The 17,932-nt window shown below is 44.6% G+C and overlaps 1 protein-coding gene and 1 long non-coding RNA gene across 2 annotated transcripts in view; one reads left to right on the plus strand and one right to left on the minus strand.

Moving 5' to 3' along the window:
• Positions 1 to 17,932, plus strand: part of LOC310671802 — a 272,660-nt gene that overhangs the window by 219,077 nt on the left and 35,651 nt on the right. The gene's annotated exons all lie outside the window — the stretch shown is intronic.
• STXBP4 (syntaxin binding protein 4) overlaps positions 1 to 17,932 on the minus strand; it is a 144,953-nt gene that overhangs the window by 12,063 nt on the left and 114,958 nt on the right. Inside the window, exon 17 of the mRNA XM_083427490.1 lies at positions 12,936 to 12,993. Within this exon, the coding sequence (XP_083283616.1) occupies positions 12,936 to 12,993 (58 nt within the window). The remainder of the gene's footprint in view (positions 1 to 12,935; positions 12,994 to 17,932) is intronic.

The following is a 17,932-nucleotide window of genomic DNA, read 5'->3' on the forward strand; positions in this document are numbered from 1 at the left end:
TGATGCCTGCTCTCAAGCAGAAAACCAAGGCTGGGGCACCACATCGCCCCCAAGCCTAGGACTGAGCTGCAAAATCAATGGGATCATGTGGCATAGAGCTAGTCAGACTATATAGATTTGCATTGCATATTTAAATGCTCTCTGTGCACCTATCTATGGGCAAATGTAAAGCAATATGAAACCCTCCTTCCTTCTAGAAAACTAAGGGTTATCGTCTTGGCATACTGTATACTGAAATAAAATTATATGAAAATGATGTACCTGACTCCTAGTAAATCAGCATAAATGTACAAGACAAGTATAAATATCTGCTGGAAAAGTAAAGAGAAAGAAGGCACTTTTATCATATGTGGTGGATGTGGAAGGTAATAAAAGCATTCTGGGAAATGATATATAATGAATTGAAATAAATGTTTCAAATATTTTTTATAAAAAAAACCAGAAGTTTTTCTATTAGGAAGTATAGGTACCGATATTCCAAAGGAGCAGAAAAGACTTTTAATGTAGGTGACGACAGCTGCACGGATGTTATTAGCCCCAAGATGGAAAGAAGACAAAGTCCCTATCAGAGAAGAATGGCAAATTAAGCTGCTGGAATATGCTAAGATGGCAAAACTGTCCGGAAAGCTCAGGAACCAAGAAGACAAAAACTTCAAGAAAGAATGGGGGAAATCTGTAACTTATCTGGGAGACCACTGTAAGCAGATGAAAACATTAGCAGGATTGCAATAACATTTGTAATGTGGCAAATATTATGGACAAAATGGAGTGACTTAAAATATGGATTATTGAATAATATGCAGTTGAAAAGGTTGACAATAGGACCCATGAAAGGGAAGGTGAGAAGTTCAGAGATTTGGAGGAATCTCTAAGTATGGAGATGTATTTTGTATTGTTGTAATTTCATGTTTGTAAAACCAAATAAAAATTACTTCAAAAAAAGAAAAAGAAAAGCAAGGGTTGTAGTCAACGAAGTCCTACTCAGAGCAGACCCACAGGGTGCAATTCAAGTGTGGCACGCATGTGGGGAACAAGGTCTGCTTCCTCAACAAGCCTTCCTCCCTGTGCAGTCCCTAGACCAGTTCTGGAGTTTTCCCCCAACCTGCCAGAGCAGATTTATGGGTTGCAGGGGAAGAAGAAGTCCTGTTGTGTGAGCAGACCTTGTTCCATGCACACAACAACATAGATGAATCCCACCCATGAAAATCAATGACCGCAAGTTAGTCATGTCCATTAACTTCAGTGGGTCCGGTCTGAGGAGCACACTGAATGTCACCCTAAATGTCAGGAAGGCTACAAGAGAACTTACTGTATGTTTCGCTCCATAGGGCGCACCGGACCATAGGGCGCACCTAGTTTTTTGGGGGGGAACTAAAGGGAAAAATCCACCCTGCTGGCTGTCTTGGCTTCCTCTTTAGCCACGCGCAACCTCTCCAGCCAGGAGAGGCTGCACGCAGCTTTGGCAGAAGGCAAGACAGCGAGCGGGATGGATCCCGTTCGCTGTCTTGGCTTCGTTTTTAGCCGCGGGGCTGGGGCGGGGGAAGCCCGAGCTTCTCCCGACCCCAGCCCCCAAAACAGGTCCAGGAGCGGCGGCAAGATTGCGCGCAACCTCACCGCCGCTCCCGGAGCTTGCGGGGCTGGGAACGGGAACTCCCGCCACGCTCTGAAGGCTTGCGGATAGCTGCCTGAAGCCCGGAGAGCGAGAGGGGTTGGTGCACACCAACCCCTCTCGCTCTCCAGACTTCAGCAAAAGCCTGCATTCGCTCCATAGGACGCACAGACATTTCCCCTTCATTTTTGGAAGGGAAAAGATGCGTCCTATAGAGTGAAAAATACAGTATGTGTTACGTGTGGCATGGGAAGTTTCCGTACAAAAGGAGCTTGATGGAAGGGATCATTGAAACATGTAGTGCATCTCCTGCAGACTACAGAAATATTATTCAGCAAGAGTTGCACAACAACTGGGTAGTTTGGCTCTTAGTGCTATGGAGCGTTTTATGGAAGAGCTCTAAGCTCCTGGGAGAAAGGGTGAGATCCAAAAGTGATAAACAAACATAGTATTGCCTTATGAAAAAGCAAGAGATGGGCTGGTTTTGCTACCCTTTGCAGGATTAAATCACTTTCGTCTTCATCGCAATGTTTCTGCTTTCCAGATTTGCAGGGGGATGTAAGGTCCAAAGAAAGCAAAAGAACAAAAAGCAAAGCAAGTACAGTAAATCTCTCTCAGGAGCAGCTGGCAGAGACAATTTGAAGGGACCCAGAACACGCCGACAGCTTGGGAAGTTACTTATTTCTACAATCAAAACCAGATGGCTTGACCTTAAACATCAACATGTCTTTTAATAACTTCTGTTTATTTGGTAGCCAGTTGGCCTGGGGTCACAGGAGAATTCTGGATTTTTAAAAAAGGGGGGAGACACCCGTTGAGGATGAAGAAGGCCAGCAAGGCTCACCTGACCATTCCACCTTGGTGCAGGTACCTGGGCTGTGCTGGGACAACAAGGGAACAAAGGAAGGACAGAATGCTATGGGAAAGAATGGGAAATGGACCAGGAATCCTCAAGAACCAGATGCCAGGCAAGGAAGCAGTGACTTAAAGAAAAGAAAAAGGGCTGGCGGTGGCAGCAATGACCACCAATTCTTGTGATAAACAGAAGAGAGGGTGTCTGGAGCAGCTATGTTAAGGAAGGCCAACATCTGGCCCTCCAGATGTTGCTGGCTGGACCACAACACCCATCACCCCTGAACATTAGTCATGCTGGCTGGGGCTGATGGGAGTTGGAGTCATAGTTTCTCCACCCCTTAGTTAGGTGAAGCATTGGTAGGGATGAGGGGCAAAGGGAGTCCTGATTATGACCAGACTAAATGGCTGAGGAGGCTCACTGATTACATCCGAAGTGTTCAGAATGACTGAGATGCTATGAGTTGTGTTCAGTGCTGGTCCCACTCAGAGTAAACGCAATGCAATGAATGGACTCGAGTTGGTCATGACTATTAATTTCAGTGGGTCTACTCTGGGTAAGACTAGCATTGGAGACATCCCTGTGTATCTGATGGTTTCAGAGAAGACCAGCAGAACCTCCACTCTTCTTTTGCCTTTCTAACGCTACAGAGCCTGTTTACCTATTGTAAACGGCATCTCAAGATACATAAGGTTACTCCAGGTCTTTCAAGTTATTGCAACCAGAATCTCCCATGAAAAGGGATACATGCTTATTTACAGGCCTTGGTATACACTGCTTAAGTATATGCAATATGTACACCCAACTGATCACTCTGCTCTGCGGGAGAGGGCAGCTGAAGACAGCATCTTATCAGGATTGTCCATTCTGCCTGATGTCAGAATTGGGCTTTTGGTATGGTGGCAGCTACCATTTCAAACCCCCTCCCATAATATATCAGACAGACACAACCTCTACAGTCTTCCCAGTATCTATTAAGATTTTCTTTTTTCAACAGATATTTTTCCAGGTTGGAACCTGCAATGGATTTGAAACTTTTATATATGTAACCATTTTACAATGTTTTTATCCATTCTTTTGTTCTATACAGTGGTACCTTGGTTCTCAAACTTAATCCATTCCGGAAGTCCGTTCCAAAACCAAAGCGTTCCAAAACCAAGGTGCACTTTCCCATAGAAAGTAATGCAAAATGGATTGATCCATCCCAGACTTTTAAAAACAACCCCTAAAACAGGAATTCAACATGAATTCTGCTATCTAACGAGATCATTGATCCATAAAATGAAAGCAATAAACAATGTACTGCAGTCACATAATCAACCAACCAACCAGCAGCTAAACTGGGTTCCACACAGTCACAAAAAAAGAGCCGCAAAACAAAAACTCAAAATAAACAGCAAAAACAGACAGACCTCAACGTAACACTCAAAATCGAAGTGTGGCACTCAAATCGGAAGCGTAACACTCAAAACGGAGAATGTTTGGCTGCTGAAAAAAGTTCACAAACCGGAATACTTACTTCTGGGTTTGGAGTGTTTGGGTTCCAAGTTCTTTGAGTACCAAGGCGTTTGAGAACCAAGGTACCACTGTATATGGTTTTACTGAAATTGTGAAATCACTTTGAGATGGTTCATAAATGATAAAGTGTTCAGAATCACTAAGGGGGCTGTGGCAGAGTGAAAAGGAGGTGGGAGCTTTAGGGTGAAGGGAAGGTAATAAATGGAAATAAAAGCCTCAGGCCATCTTGCAGTGATCTGGTGGGCTGCAGATTCCAAAGGGGAGCCATATTCCAATCAGCACCAGGATCCATTTGCTGTGGGTCAGTTAAGGCTGCTTTGGATCCCTAGTTTCGCATGCTGTTGGGTTGGTTATTTTACAGCCCAGTCTTAGGCATATTTATTTACTCATGAGTAAGCCTCAGCGCATTCAGTGGGATTTACTCGCGGGAAATTGTGCATGGGATTGAAGCTTTGACTATCTTTGAAGGTAACCCGGAAACTACAATTAATCCAGAATGCGGCAGCTAGACTGCTGACTGGGAGCGGCCGCCGAGACCATATAACACCGGTCTTGAAAGACCTACACTGGCTCCCAGTACGTTTCCGAGCACAATTCAAAGTGTTGGAGCTGACCTTTACAGCCCTAAACAGCCTCGGTCCAGTATACCTGAAGGAGCGTCTCCACCTCCATCGTTCTGCCCGGACACTGAGGTCCAGCTCCGAGGGCCTTCTGGCGGCTCCCTCACTGTGAGAAGCCAAGTTACAGGGAACCAGGCAGAGGGCCTTCTTGGTAGTGGTGCCCGCCCTGTGGAACGCCCTCCCACCAGATGTCAAAGAGAAAAATAACTACCAAACTTTTAGAAGACATCTAAAGGCAGCCCTGTTTAGGGAAGCTTTTAATGTTTAATAGGTTATTGTATTATAGTGTTTTGTTGGAAGCCACCCAGAGTGGCTGGGGGGACCCAGCCAGATGGGCGGGGTATAAATAATAATAATAATAATAATATTATTATTATTATTATTATTATTATTTCTTGTTCAGCTACTATGACCAGCATCTTGCAAAAGAAAAGTGGCACTGGTAGGGCTTGCGAATATTTTTGCAAATGAAGGGCTCTCTCTCTCTCTCTCTCTCTTGTGTTTGTGTAGGAAAAAAACCCCTTAAGATATTAGGGGTTCAACTCACATTTACTTTGGCAAAGGGTCTCACTTTAAAAGCAGTTTCCAGGTCACAGGAAGCGTTATTCTGAACAGTGGCTTCGAGGAATACTCATCTAAAACATTGCTACCTCTGACAGTAGACGGTGTATTTGAAAGAGCTGGAGTTTGCTTTTTTTGTTTCGTTAAGGCAGATAGCAAAGCAAATTTTGATAGGGGCAAAAATCCTTTGAAATTTCACACATATGCAAGCGGTGGGTGGGCGTGGGAGGATAGCAAGACCTTGCCTACTTTGGGGAGTTAGTCTCATGATGCTGAGCTACAATATGGCAAAGCTGAATACGGTATGAGGATAGAAGAGACTGCCTGCGGCGGCCTGCTTCGAAATGTGCAGGTGTGGCTACTATGTTCTTTGCTGATGTGCCTGCAATATAGCCCATTCAAAACTATGTGCACTTTGCAATGGTCTCCCTCCCACATGCTCTTTAGAGTGGGTCCAGGTGGGAGATTAATATAGTCAGCAGGTTATTCAGATCTTGCAAATGGACTGTTGCCAGCACTTCTTCTTCTTTTCCTTTTTTTAACGTATTGCATTTTCTACAGAAAGGGCAAATCAGAATAAATCTGAGAGAGAGAAATAGGGGGGGCCATCGTGGGGGAGAAAATACATGAGCAGAACGGATACAACATGCCTGAAACCTTAATCTCCACTAAGACAATCCAAAAGCCAGTTTCCATGATCTGCATAAATTGTGCACATAATTTGCGTCCTTTACTTATTTTGCATAATAGGTGCCGTAAAGGTAAAGGACCCCTGGACGGTTAAGTCCAGTCAAAGGTGACAATGGGGTTGCGGCGCTCATCTCACTTTCAGGCCAAGGGAGCCGGCGTTTGTCCACAGACAGCTTGTTGGGTCAAGTGGCCCGCAACGCCAGAAGCCAGAGTGCACGGAAACCGCGTTTACCTTTCCGCCACAGTGGTAGCTATTTATCTACTTGCACTGGCGTGCTTTTGAACTGCTAGGTTGGTAGGAGTTGGGACAGAGCAACAGGAACTCACTCCGTCACAGGAATTTGAACAACCAAACTTCCTATCGGCAAGCCCAAGAGGCTCCGTGGTTTAGACCACAGCGCCACCCGTATCCCTATTTTGCATAATATATTCTACTAGGCATAAGGAAAAGCACAGGCTTCTCTAAGACACTGAAGACCTATCCTATGACAGCTGTATGGTCCTGCTCAGAAAGGTTCAGAAAGGTCACGAGGAGCTGATGAAACATTTCTAAGCCCATCCTTACTGAACTATGCAGTTTTGTCAAACTGGGCTCACAAAGGTTGAGGGAAGACAAGAATCTGGTCTGCGGGCTGGGTTCAGTTCCCCACCTCTGCCTCACATTAAAGGTAAAGGGTCTCCTGCCCATTAGATCCAGTCATGGCCGACTCTGGGGTTGCGGCACTCATCTCACTTTATTGGCCGAGGGAGCCAGCGTACAGCTTCCAGGTCATGTGGCCAGCATGACTTAGCCGCTTCTGGCGAAACCAGAGCAGCACACGGAAACGCCGTTTACCTTCCCGCCGGAGTGGTACCTATTTATCTACTTGCACTTTGACATGCTTTCGAACTGCTAGGTTGGCAGGAGCAGGGACTGAACAACGGGAGCTCACCCCGTCACGGGGATTCGAACCGCCGACCTTCTGATCGGCAAGTCCTGGGTTCTGTGGTTTAATCCACAGCGCTACCCGAATCCCTCACATTATTGACCTCCAAAACTGCTTGGAACCAGGGAAGTCATAATGCCAGATTGAGCTGTGCGGCTGTTACCTTCGGACGTTACTGTGTGGCTCTTGTCATGTGAATCGGTCAAAATAATGTTCCATAAATTGGATGATCAAGTAGAGATAGAATCTGACTTCATGAGGGACCTTATGAATTACGCTGGGTGGGTTGGGTTTTGTATTTTTTTAATGCTTCAATGTTTTATTGTTTTTATCAGTTCCAGCTCACAGGGATCAGAAATGTTTTCCCCATCATCAGCATGTCTTTGTATGTCTATGTCTGTTATCCACATTGAATGTGCTCCACTGTCACATGCAACACAAACCAGCTGGTTGAGCTCCTTCTAAGCTCTGATTTCTCATGCAGCGCTTCATCCTTATACACCACTCTGCTTCAGAGATATTTATAGAAACTTAAGCAGCATGCTCTTCCAGGCTTATGAGATATTCAGCTGCCATACTCCTGGAGCATTTATTGCATTCAATTAACGGCTACCCAAATTAATAGATTCAAGCTCCTGGCTACGTACTTGGTACTGAAACAAACATTAAAAGGACCCCATTACCCCACAGTGAACTAAATACTCCCCCCCTTTTTGGGGGGCATGGTGTGAACTTATAACGAATCCACAGCCACCTCCAGTTCCTATGCAATATGGAGCAAAGCACAGAACCAAATAAGGTTTAGAGGATTCAGATGCAGTGCAGATCAGGAATTGAGAGATTTGGGGGAATTATGATTGTCATGACAACCAAGACACGTTCCCGTGTCTAATTTTGTGCTCTGGAAAGAAACCAGTGGTAAAATAGTTCTAAACTCCTCATGACTGCCGCTCTTCCAAATACCAGAGAGCGAAAGAATGGATTGAAAATTCACAGCCAAGCAGTACAAGAGGGTTATAGTATTAGCAGGAGTGCGGTTAAGAACCAACCATTCCACTAATCCCTATTTAAATACACAATACACATTGAATGGGATCATCTGATCAGAAGCATTTCCAAGTATGTTCTCCTCCAGAGAAAGGATAGCTTTGTCACCGGACAGAGGCTTTCTTGGGGAAATCTGGGTCACAACTCACTAGGGTTGTGGGGTGGCTGCCTTGCTTCAATGGGACAGGGCGGAAATGAACTTGCTGACCCTACTCCCTGGCTTTCAGTCATCAACTGTTCACAGAGCCCTATATGTGCACCCCCCCCCCACTATGCATAGATGCTGAACACGCAATCTGTAGCCACGGTTATTGCAAGGCACAGCTCACGCATTCAGGATGCAGGTCACATTCCAGCCAATGGAGGGAGCCTGTGGGCAGGTGTGCGGGATACCCATGAAGGGGTTAAGACCACAGAGTAGGCTGTCCTGCCTGGCTTAGCTAGGTCACTTCATTTCACCTTGAGAGGAAAGGTTACCAAACTCTTTGTTCTCTCACACATTTCACATGCTACTAGCAAGGCAGTCTAAGCCGGATGCACCAAGCTTAGACCGCGCGGCTTAAGCAAGCAACGTTGGTGCTTCTATACAAATAATTTTGAAACGTTTGCCATTTGGGAACCGAAGTCATACTGCCTGTTTCTTCCTGCTGCTGCTGCGTGGAAAAGCACATGAATCTGACCTTTGCAGAGTTTGTCAGGAAACCATTTTTAAGCTGACCAAATGTGTGCTCTCTTTCTTTGCTAAAGGAAGCCTAGGTACCAGACTCAGGAAGGCAAGAAGGATGCTAGAAATGACATCCTAAGAAGAAGCAGACAATGCAAGGCAGTAACAGCTGAAAATAACCAGGATAGTGGAGGTGCCACATCACACTGATCCCCTGGCTTCCCCATGCGCACAAGGGCCTGACATGCACACAAAGGTAAGCAGGTACATATTTTCTTCAGTGGGGCTGCCTGCATAAAACTTTCTCTCACACTGAGAGTCCTGGGTATGTGGAGAACTCTCCAGAGATACGCCACTCGTTTCAAGTTGCTACCATGCCCTGATGAGACACAAAGTCTTTTCAAAGACGGCACTTGAAATTCTTTAAAGATCCTCCTACAGCTGCCAGTTCTCTTTCAAGTCCATTTGATTCATCTCAAGAGGCCCTGCATCTATGAAATTCATGGAGGATCAGCCCGCCCCAAAAGAAAATGATTAAGGAAACCCTTTAATTTGGGGGAGGACGAAAGAACAAATGGGGAAATAGGACTGGAATCTTAATTCTTTGCAGGTTTCTTTTTTTTAAAAAAAAAAATCTCCCCAAAGGATCGTCCCTTTTCAAGTTTTTGTGAAATCTGACATTGTGTTTCAGACGGTGTGTTACCGCAAAATCTTCTCAATGTCAGCTCTGGCTTGCATCTCACGAGGGATCTTTAAAAGTAATTCGTTTGCACAGATTGTCTCACTTTCCCCACATATGCATATTTCCCCCTTAATCTTTTTTCCCCTTTTTTTGCTTTGATGATGCGAGTTTTCTATTAGAACACTGATCATATTGGACATTTTGAAGTGACGCCTTGTTATTGACTAAGACAAAGGAAAGACAGGCAGGGAGGCACACATACACAACATGCAAGCAAGCAAACAGGCAGAGACCTCAGTTTTTCTCACCCCAGCCCTGCCTCCTAGGAAGAAATTCTTCTACCGGGTCGTGGGTTCGAGCCCCACATTGGGCAAACAGATTCCTGTATTACAGGAGGGTGGACTAGATGATCCTTGGGATCCCTCCCAACTCTACAATTCTATTATTCTAGCAGGAAGTGCTATAACAGCTTCTATAGGAAAAAGCACATAAAGCTGTCGAGCAGCTGAGTGATCTTTTTTCACCTAGCCTTGGAGCTCTATCCAGACAAGCATTATTAGTCCCACTAAAATGTTCAAATGGGGTTTAAAAACCACATTTCTTCCCTGTACTTGTTAGGATTTTTATCTATCCGAACTGCTCCAGCGAGTGGTATTATGACTGTATACATCATGTGAGTGTCTGAGAGAGTGTGAGAAAGAAAAGTCTGTATTATCTCTTCCTTTGAGTACTTTTGGAAGTTAGTTTTACTTCTGTGTGTGTCACAGTTTCCTGTACTGGTGTTCAGAAAGCACAGACGTACCGATAGAGTCTCTGTATATATGACTGTAAATAAAGTAGTTTTAGAACTACGATTGAGTCTTTCTTCTGCTATGATGATGATGAAGAAGAAGAAGAGTTTGGATTTGATATCCCGCTTTATCACTACCCAAAGGAGTCTCAAAGTGGCTAACGTTCTCCTTTCCCTTCCTCCCCCACAACAAACACTCTGTGATGTGAGTGGGGCTGAGAGACTTCAGAGAAGTGTGACTGGCCCAAGGTCACCCAGCAGCTGCATGTGGAGGAGCAGAGATGCGAACCTGGTTCACCAGATTACGAGTCTACTGCTCTTAACCACTACACCACACTGGCTCACCAGTGATATGCCAGAAGACTGGCATGCTCTTTTCAGGAGAGGAGGGTCGCCTATTACCGGTCTCTCTGGACTGAGGGACATTTATAGCCAGAGAGGGCCACTGGAGAGATGCCCTGAAGATTTGGGAAGTTGGCAGCCATTCCCCGGGCGTGTTTCCAATAGTACTGTGGCCTGATCTTTGAAATCCACCACCGATGTATATCTGGTGGTCCCTGACAGTGTTAGATTGTCCTCAAGCATGAATTGTGCATTTAGTGTGGTGGCCTCAGGGTTATGGAATTCTCTACCTAGTGAAACAAAAGCTGGATGAGAGTTTTAGGCACTCATTTCGGCAAGCTTCCTCAGGAACATTATTTGCTCTTTTTGCCAAGCAACCCTGTTCTGCTCTTCGGCTTCTTCCATGTGTTTTCCTTCCATTTTGTTTAGCTACGTTGTTTTGGTTTCGAGATCTTGTGCACTGCATAGATCAGGCATGGCCAAAGTTGGCCCTCCAGCTGTTTTGGGACTACAACTCCCATCATCCCTCGCTAACAGGACCAGTGGTCAGGGATGATGGGAATTGTAGTCCCAAAACAGCTGGAGGGCCAAGTTTGGCCATGCCTGGCATAGATAAATTTTACATGAGTTTTGGGTATAGCAATGATAGATTGAATAATATCAACGTTTGTGACTGCAATGCACCTTTCAATCAGGGCTGAGTTTACAACGCAGGATAATAATAATTTAATAATAATTTATTATTTATACCCCGCCCAGCTGGTGAAGTGAGCTGTTTCAGTTGGCAACATGGGAGGGTGTGTGTTAGATGAAGGCAGGAATTGGTGTCTGGGTGATGCAGTAAGGCTTTTACAAATAAAATGTGATCGCTCACCCCAGACACTGAGATCCAGCACCGAGGGCCTTCTGGCGGTTCCCTCCCCGTAAGAAGTAAGGTTACAGGGAACCAGGCAGAGGGCCTTCTCGGTAGTGGCACCCGCCCTGTGGAACGCCCTCCCTTCAGATGTGAAGGAAATAAGCAGCTATCTTCTTTTTTAAAAGACATCTGAAGGTAGCCCTGTTTAGGGAAGTTTTTAATATTTAATGCTGTATTGTTTTTAACACTTGATTGGAAGCCGCCCAGAGTAGCTGGGGAAACTCAGCCAGATGGGCGGGGTATAAATAATAAATTATTATATTATTATTATTATAATGATTATAATAATTCCAGATGAAGCAACGTAGTGTGTGCTCTCTGTGTCCACCATTTGGGCTTCACTTCAGGCAACAAAATGTTTTGGACTGGCACTATTTTTAAGGAAAGGACAAATCTGGACTCCTCTAGCAATGCCTGCACTATTTGGGTGCCAAAACCCCTTGCCTAAAACCAGTATTGGAGTGTATGATGAGGCACAGCTGCCCTCTCAATACTGACCCACCTAGAGGAGGGGTAAGGTGTGACAAGCCAACAGAGAGGTTGGGTCAACTAGGATATCAGGTTATGCCAAGGATCTTAAAATCACCTCGCATCTGGCAGTGAGACTCACGATACGTCATAATTCCAATTTTATTCTGGCACAGCTGTTATTGATGTGACTGGAGTGTTTAGCCCTCCGATTTTGTGTCTCCCCATGAGAAAATTGCTTTGACTATACTATCGGTATATTACAAAAAAAAAACACCACCACAATCATAGAACCCAGCAAGATATTATTCAATTAGTTTTTATCTTGGTGCTTCAAAGGAACAGACTAGAGCTGTGTTTCCAACAGTTTGGTGTTTCAAAGGAACGTGCTCCAACAGTTTGGTAACCAAAGTCCCGCTGACTGAACTGTCACGACTTAAACTTAAGAAGTTACATTTCAGCTCAGCACCTTAATTTTACAGATATGCATTGCTGTTATAATTCAGAGAGCAGTTCAGCTGGAGGCTGATTTTGCTACCTGCATGAAAGATAACACATGGGTCATTAGGGCTGGGAGATATCTGGTTTTCAACATCGTGATATATCAACAGCTAAACTTCACAGTATCACGATGTCTGAACTAAGGATGGAGCTATGGCTGGCTTCACGGTTTTTCCCACACAGTGAATAAAAAATTGTGGCACCTCCTCCTGCGATCTGCTACCCCTTGCATGACAGGGGAGAACTGTGCTGGCAGAGAAAACCATTGGCATACACACACACAGACAAAAATGTCATGATTTGAGATACTGTACTTTTTGCTCTATAAGACTCACCTTTTCCCTCCTAAAAAGTAAGGCTGCGCAGCTATCACAGAAGCCACTGCGCAGCGATCCCTCTTGCTGTTCTGGCTTCTGAGATTCAGAATATTTTTTTTCTTGTTTTCCTCCTCCAAAAACTAGGTGCGTCTTGTGGTCTGGTGTGTCTTATAGAGCGAAAAATACGGTATATTGCCAGGTCAAAAATTATGAAACTGATATCACGATATGGACTTCAGACAGGTTTGGGACGATATATCGCCCAGCCCAGCGACCACATTTATTAAAACATGCACCTCACATGTAGATCGCATTTTTATATTGCCAGAAGCCTTTTAACCACCCCACTCCCTACTAACATAAACATTTTTGTCCACTGTTTTCCAGATAATGCTATTAATTGCATTCAGACATTTGATAGTGCTACTCACTTGATGAAGTATTTGATTCCATCTGCTGTATAGGCCTCTTCCCATCCATAAGGCAGACCTAGATGGATGTCAGGGAAAACAAAACAAAACAAACCCATCACAAATCTCAGCCAGCATTTTCAAGCATAACATGGATCTGCATTTCTGAAGGGACGCCTGTTATAAATATGCATTCCGATAATGAAACGTTAGGTATAAATCAATAAACAATAAGTTATTTATTATTTATGACAATATTCATATACATTAGGTACAATATAGAGGCGATATGCATTTTAAAAAACACAACTTAAAACTAATGCAAAAGTATAAAAGAAGGGGGGAAACTGATACAGAGAATGCATGGCGAAAAAGATAAGTCTCTGCAAGACAACTGAAGCAACTGATGTTTGCTGTTTCATAAATGGCAGAGAGAATAGCATTCTGCAGTACAGGGACAACAGGAGAAAGCTCCTGTTTTCGGGTCCCCACCCTGATAGTCTGCAAGGTGTAGTGCCTGAAGTAAAATTTCCCCAGATAATCTCAGTGATCCTACAAGTCTCTGCAGGTAAAGGAGGTCTGTCAGCTGACTGAGCCCCAAGAAATATGTGTGTGTGAGAGAGAGAATCTATATGTATATTTGAATGATTTTCCATATATGTGTGTTTTTGTATGTGTCTTTTTTCAGCTGAATCTTGCTGGAGCAGCTGCTGAGACCACATAACACTGGTCTTGAAAGACCTACATTGCTTCCCAGTATGTTTCCGAGCACAATTCAAAGTGTTGATGCTGACCTTTAAAGCCCTAAACGGCCTCGGTCCAGTATACCTGAAGGAGCGTCTCCACCCCCATCATTCTGCCCAGGCACTGAGGTTCAGTGCCAAGGGCCTTCTGGCAGTTCCCTCACTGCGAGCAGCAAAGTTACAGGGAACCAGGCAGAGGGCCTTCTCGGTAGTGGCGCCCGCCCTGTGGAATACCCTCCCATCAGATGTCAAAGATAAACAACTATTTGATGTTTAGAAGACATCTGAAGGCAGCCCTGTTTAGGGAAGTTTTTAATGACTGATGTTTTAATGTATTTTAATTTTTTTGTTGGAAACTGCCCAGAGTGGCTGGGGGAACCCAGCCAGATGGGTGGGGTATAAGTAATAAATTAAATAGCACTCTCACACACATGTGTGTGTACACACACACACCACAATTCTTTTAATAATAGTAAACAGTGCTATTTTTCTAGAAAAAGAGGTGCCGGAACTCACCACAAACTCCTCCCTCATTCTCTTAAAATGGCAATGGCGCCCACCTGAGAGGTGCCAGAACTAGGTTCCAGAAAGTTCTGGCTCAAAAAAGGAAGAAGCCATGATTGCAAACCTGTTTTTTTATGCTTTAGTAAAGTGTCCTTCAAGGTAATTGCATTCAGCAGCCATAAGCACTGTACTGTCAATGAAGTACTTGATTCGACCCCAGAAACTGTCAATACACAGCCAGAAGCGTGAATTCTGAGAACTGTCTGATTATTAAATGGCCAGGTGTTACCATATATAACGGTGTCATCTAAAATGAGTGGCAAACTGTCACCCCCCAATAATTACAAATCAGACACTTCCTTCTTTGGTAGCTGCCTCTCCAGCCATGACAATATTATCACAGACTTCTCTTGAAGAATCAAAGATTACATTTTCCAAAGGTCTCAGAAACAGGTAAGTTTAGGAGCAGTGCTGGGAAACCCGAGGGCCTTCCAGATGCTGTTGGACTCCTTTTTAAATTTATTTGGTTTTTCAAATTAAAAATTTACAGTCATGTATCCAACTTACAACATAAAGACAAGATTCCAAGGAATCGCTCAGATCAAGGGAAGTAATAGTGCCACTGTATTCTGCTCTGGTCAGACCTCACCTGGAGTACTGTGTCCAGTTCTGGGCACCACAGTTCAAGAAGGACACTGACAAACTGGAACGTGTCCAGAGGAGGGCAACCAAAATGGTCAAAGGCCTGGAAATGATGCCTTATGAGGAACGGCTAAGGGAGCTGGGCATGTTTAGCCTGGAGAAGAAGAGGTTAAGGGGTGATATGATAGCCATGTTCAAATATATAAAAGGATGTCACATAGAGGAGGGAGAAAGGTTGTTTTCTGCTGCTCCAGAGAAGCGGACACGGAGCAATGGATCCAAACTACAAGAAAGAAGATTCCACCTAAACATTAGGAAGAACTTCCTGACAGTAAGAGCTGTTCAACAGTGGAATTTGCTGCCAAGGAGTGTGGTGGAGTCTCCTTCTTTGGAGGTCTTTAAGCAGAGGCTTGACAACCATATGTCAGGAGTGCTCTGATGGTGTTTCCTGCTTGGCAGGGGGTTGGACTTGATGGCCCTTGTGGTCTATTCCAACTCTATGATTCTATGATTCCCTCCTTTGGCAATTACTCATAGCCAAGTAAGTGGGGACATTGGTTTCCAGGCAGGAGTTGATCACGGTGAGGGTTTGTCAAGCGTGCCTTCCTCTTAGCACGTTTCTCCATTGCGTCCTGAGTTCGAGTGTTTTCAAAGCCCATGACACATTTGGCAAAGGCTGTTCTCCAATTAGAGGTCCTATTGTTAATCATTTCCTCCTGCATCTTTTGTGATAATCCAAAATATTTTTCCTCTCCATTGTGTCCAAAATTCACCATTAAACTACAAGTGTTATTCCAATCCTACCGGAAGAATCAGAGATCAGGAAGACCAAAATTTTAATAAGGAATGGGGAAAATGTATAATTTATCTTAAAAACCATTGTAAACAGCTAAAACCGTTAGTAGGATTGGAATAACACTCTTCCTTTAATGGTGAATTTTGGACACAGTGGAGATGTAAAAAGATTTAGATTATCAGAAAAGATGGAGGAAATGATTAAAAATACGACCTACAAAGGGAAGGAGGGAAGTCCAAGAGATTCTTTGGAATCTTGTTTTTATGTTGGATATGTGATTGTAAAACTTTAATCTGAAAAACCAAATAAATAAATTTATATAAAAAAGAAGATGGAAGGCAAACGGGGAGCAAGGAGGAGGAGGAGCAGGCCTGGGGGGGGGCTTGTTTTGGCCCCCTTCCTGGGGTGTGGGCCCCAGCAGGTATCCGACACCAGCTTTGAGTGCCAATCCTGCTCCGAAGGCGAAAGAGTTGGAAACGCAAATTGCAGGCTTGCTCTACAGACAGCATCTAATTTTCTCCTGCACCGAGCGCGAATTTCCTCGTGAAGTGAGGGAAACGTTTCATCGCGCAGTTCATGAGCGTACATATTTCAGCTGGTGTACACAAACCCAGACCTTGACTCCTTACGAGCCTGCTATTCATTCGACAAAGGGCTGCATTTACAGACTGGAATGCTGGCAACTTATACAAAGCCTGTTGATGGAAAACAACCCTCTTTCCCCCTCCGCTTTGCTTTCAGCCGACTCTCGGAAAGGGGCCCTGAAAGCTTCTGCAGGCTTTTTGTGCGCCGCAGACTGTTTCCAAAGCGCACAAAGCCATGGAGTTACAAGTGCACAGCTTAATTTGTAGGTTTGTGCCCCAAGTGCCAATTTGAAAAGAAATTCCTCCGTGATAATATTCCAGCCTTGATTGAATTTCTGTCTGGAGAAAGGAGCTGGGTTTCAACTGGGCAATTGACGCAGGCTATAAATAACCAAGCAATGCAAGCATTTTCAAGGAAAGTTAGCTAAGTGAGAAAGCAAATAGTTGCTTAGGATGAAACGCGGGAGTGACCAAGCTAATGCATTTTCACTTTTTGGTGCAAGCGACGTGCCCGTTATCGTGACCCAACAAGAGACCCAAACAGAGATCTCTACCTCCCCATCGGAAAGATAATAGCCAAGCAGAAGCAAGACAAGCCACAGATCCAGCAGGCTCTCTCTCTTTAAAATAAGAAAGTGTGGCAACCAGTCCACTTCAGTGTCAAGGGCCACCTTCTCACAGGGTTCAAAATTCGACAGGAGAATTTTGTACCTGGCTATCGGCTGCTTGCAAGCGAGCGAAGATGCCTTGGAGCCAGGATGACACCATTTGGAGGCACATGCCTGGGGCGCTTGGATCATTACTGTTTTGACACACAAGCAACACATCCTGTAGAATTCTATCTGTGATATTTTATCTGCACAATGAATTTCAGGAACCAAAAACGTGACTTTCGAGCCGTCTGGCCCAAATATGGCAGCTAGGAAATTCCATTTGGGCAACTGTTAACAAGGGTTTAAGGAGCCATTTGATGCTTAGCTTATACAGTGGTACCTCGGGTTAAGAACTTAATTCGTTCCGGAGGTCCGTTCTTAACCTGAAACTGTTCTTAACGTGAGGTACCACTTTAGCTAATGGGGCCTCCTGCTGCCGCTGCGCCGCCGGAGCACGATTTCTGTTCTCACCCTGAAGCAAAGTTCTTAACCCCAGGTAGTATTTCTGGGTGAGCGGAGTCTGCAACCTGAAGCGTCTGTAACCTGAAGTGTCTGTAACCTGAGGTACCACTGCATATTTTGAGTTCTAACACTGCTTTCTCATTTCCACGCCATCTCTACAAGACCTAGCACTACACTCGTGTGGGAGAGACTGGTTCAAGCTGGGGGAGAGTTCAGAACGCTTGTGAAGTGCTGCGGACATGGCAAGATTCCTCCTCCCTTGCCAGCGGCACACAGTGGCTGAACGGACTTCGCTGTGTTAGGCTGCAGCAATACATTGCAGGGGGTTGGACTAGATGACCAGTGGGTCCCTTCCAACTCTACAATCCTATGATTTTATGAGAAGTTCCACAAGTTATACCCCTCTGCTTGGCCTACTGCCCCTCTGATATTTAGAGTTGTATTCCTCCGGCAGGAAATAAAGATAAAAAGCCCCATATACTTTACTGACTTGGAAAACACACCCCATATGGCATCACTCCATACTATTTCAATAACAATCCATACATCCTGTGCCCGTTTTGCACTCCTCGAACGTAAGCGTCCTTCTCTGCTTACACAATGCTGCTTTGGTACTCCTGCCTGCCCTTCCTTC

This window comes from Podarcis tiliguerta (assembly GCF_965153285.1).
Source record: "Podarcis tiliguerta genome assembly, chromosome: 2".
In the NCBI taxonomy this organism is placed as follows: Eukaryota; Metazoa; Chordata; class Lepidosauria; order Squamata; family Lacertidae; genus Podarcis; species Podarcis tiliguerta.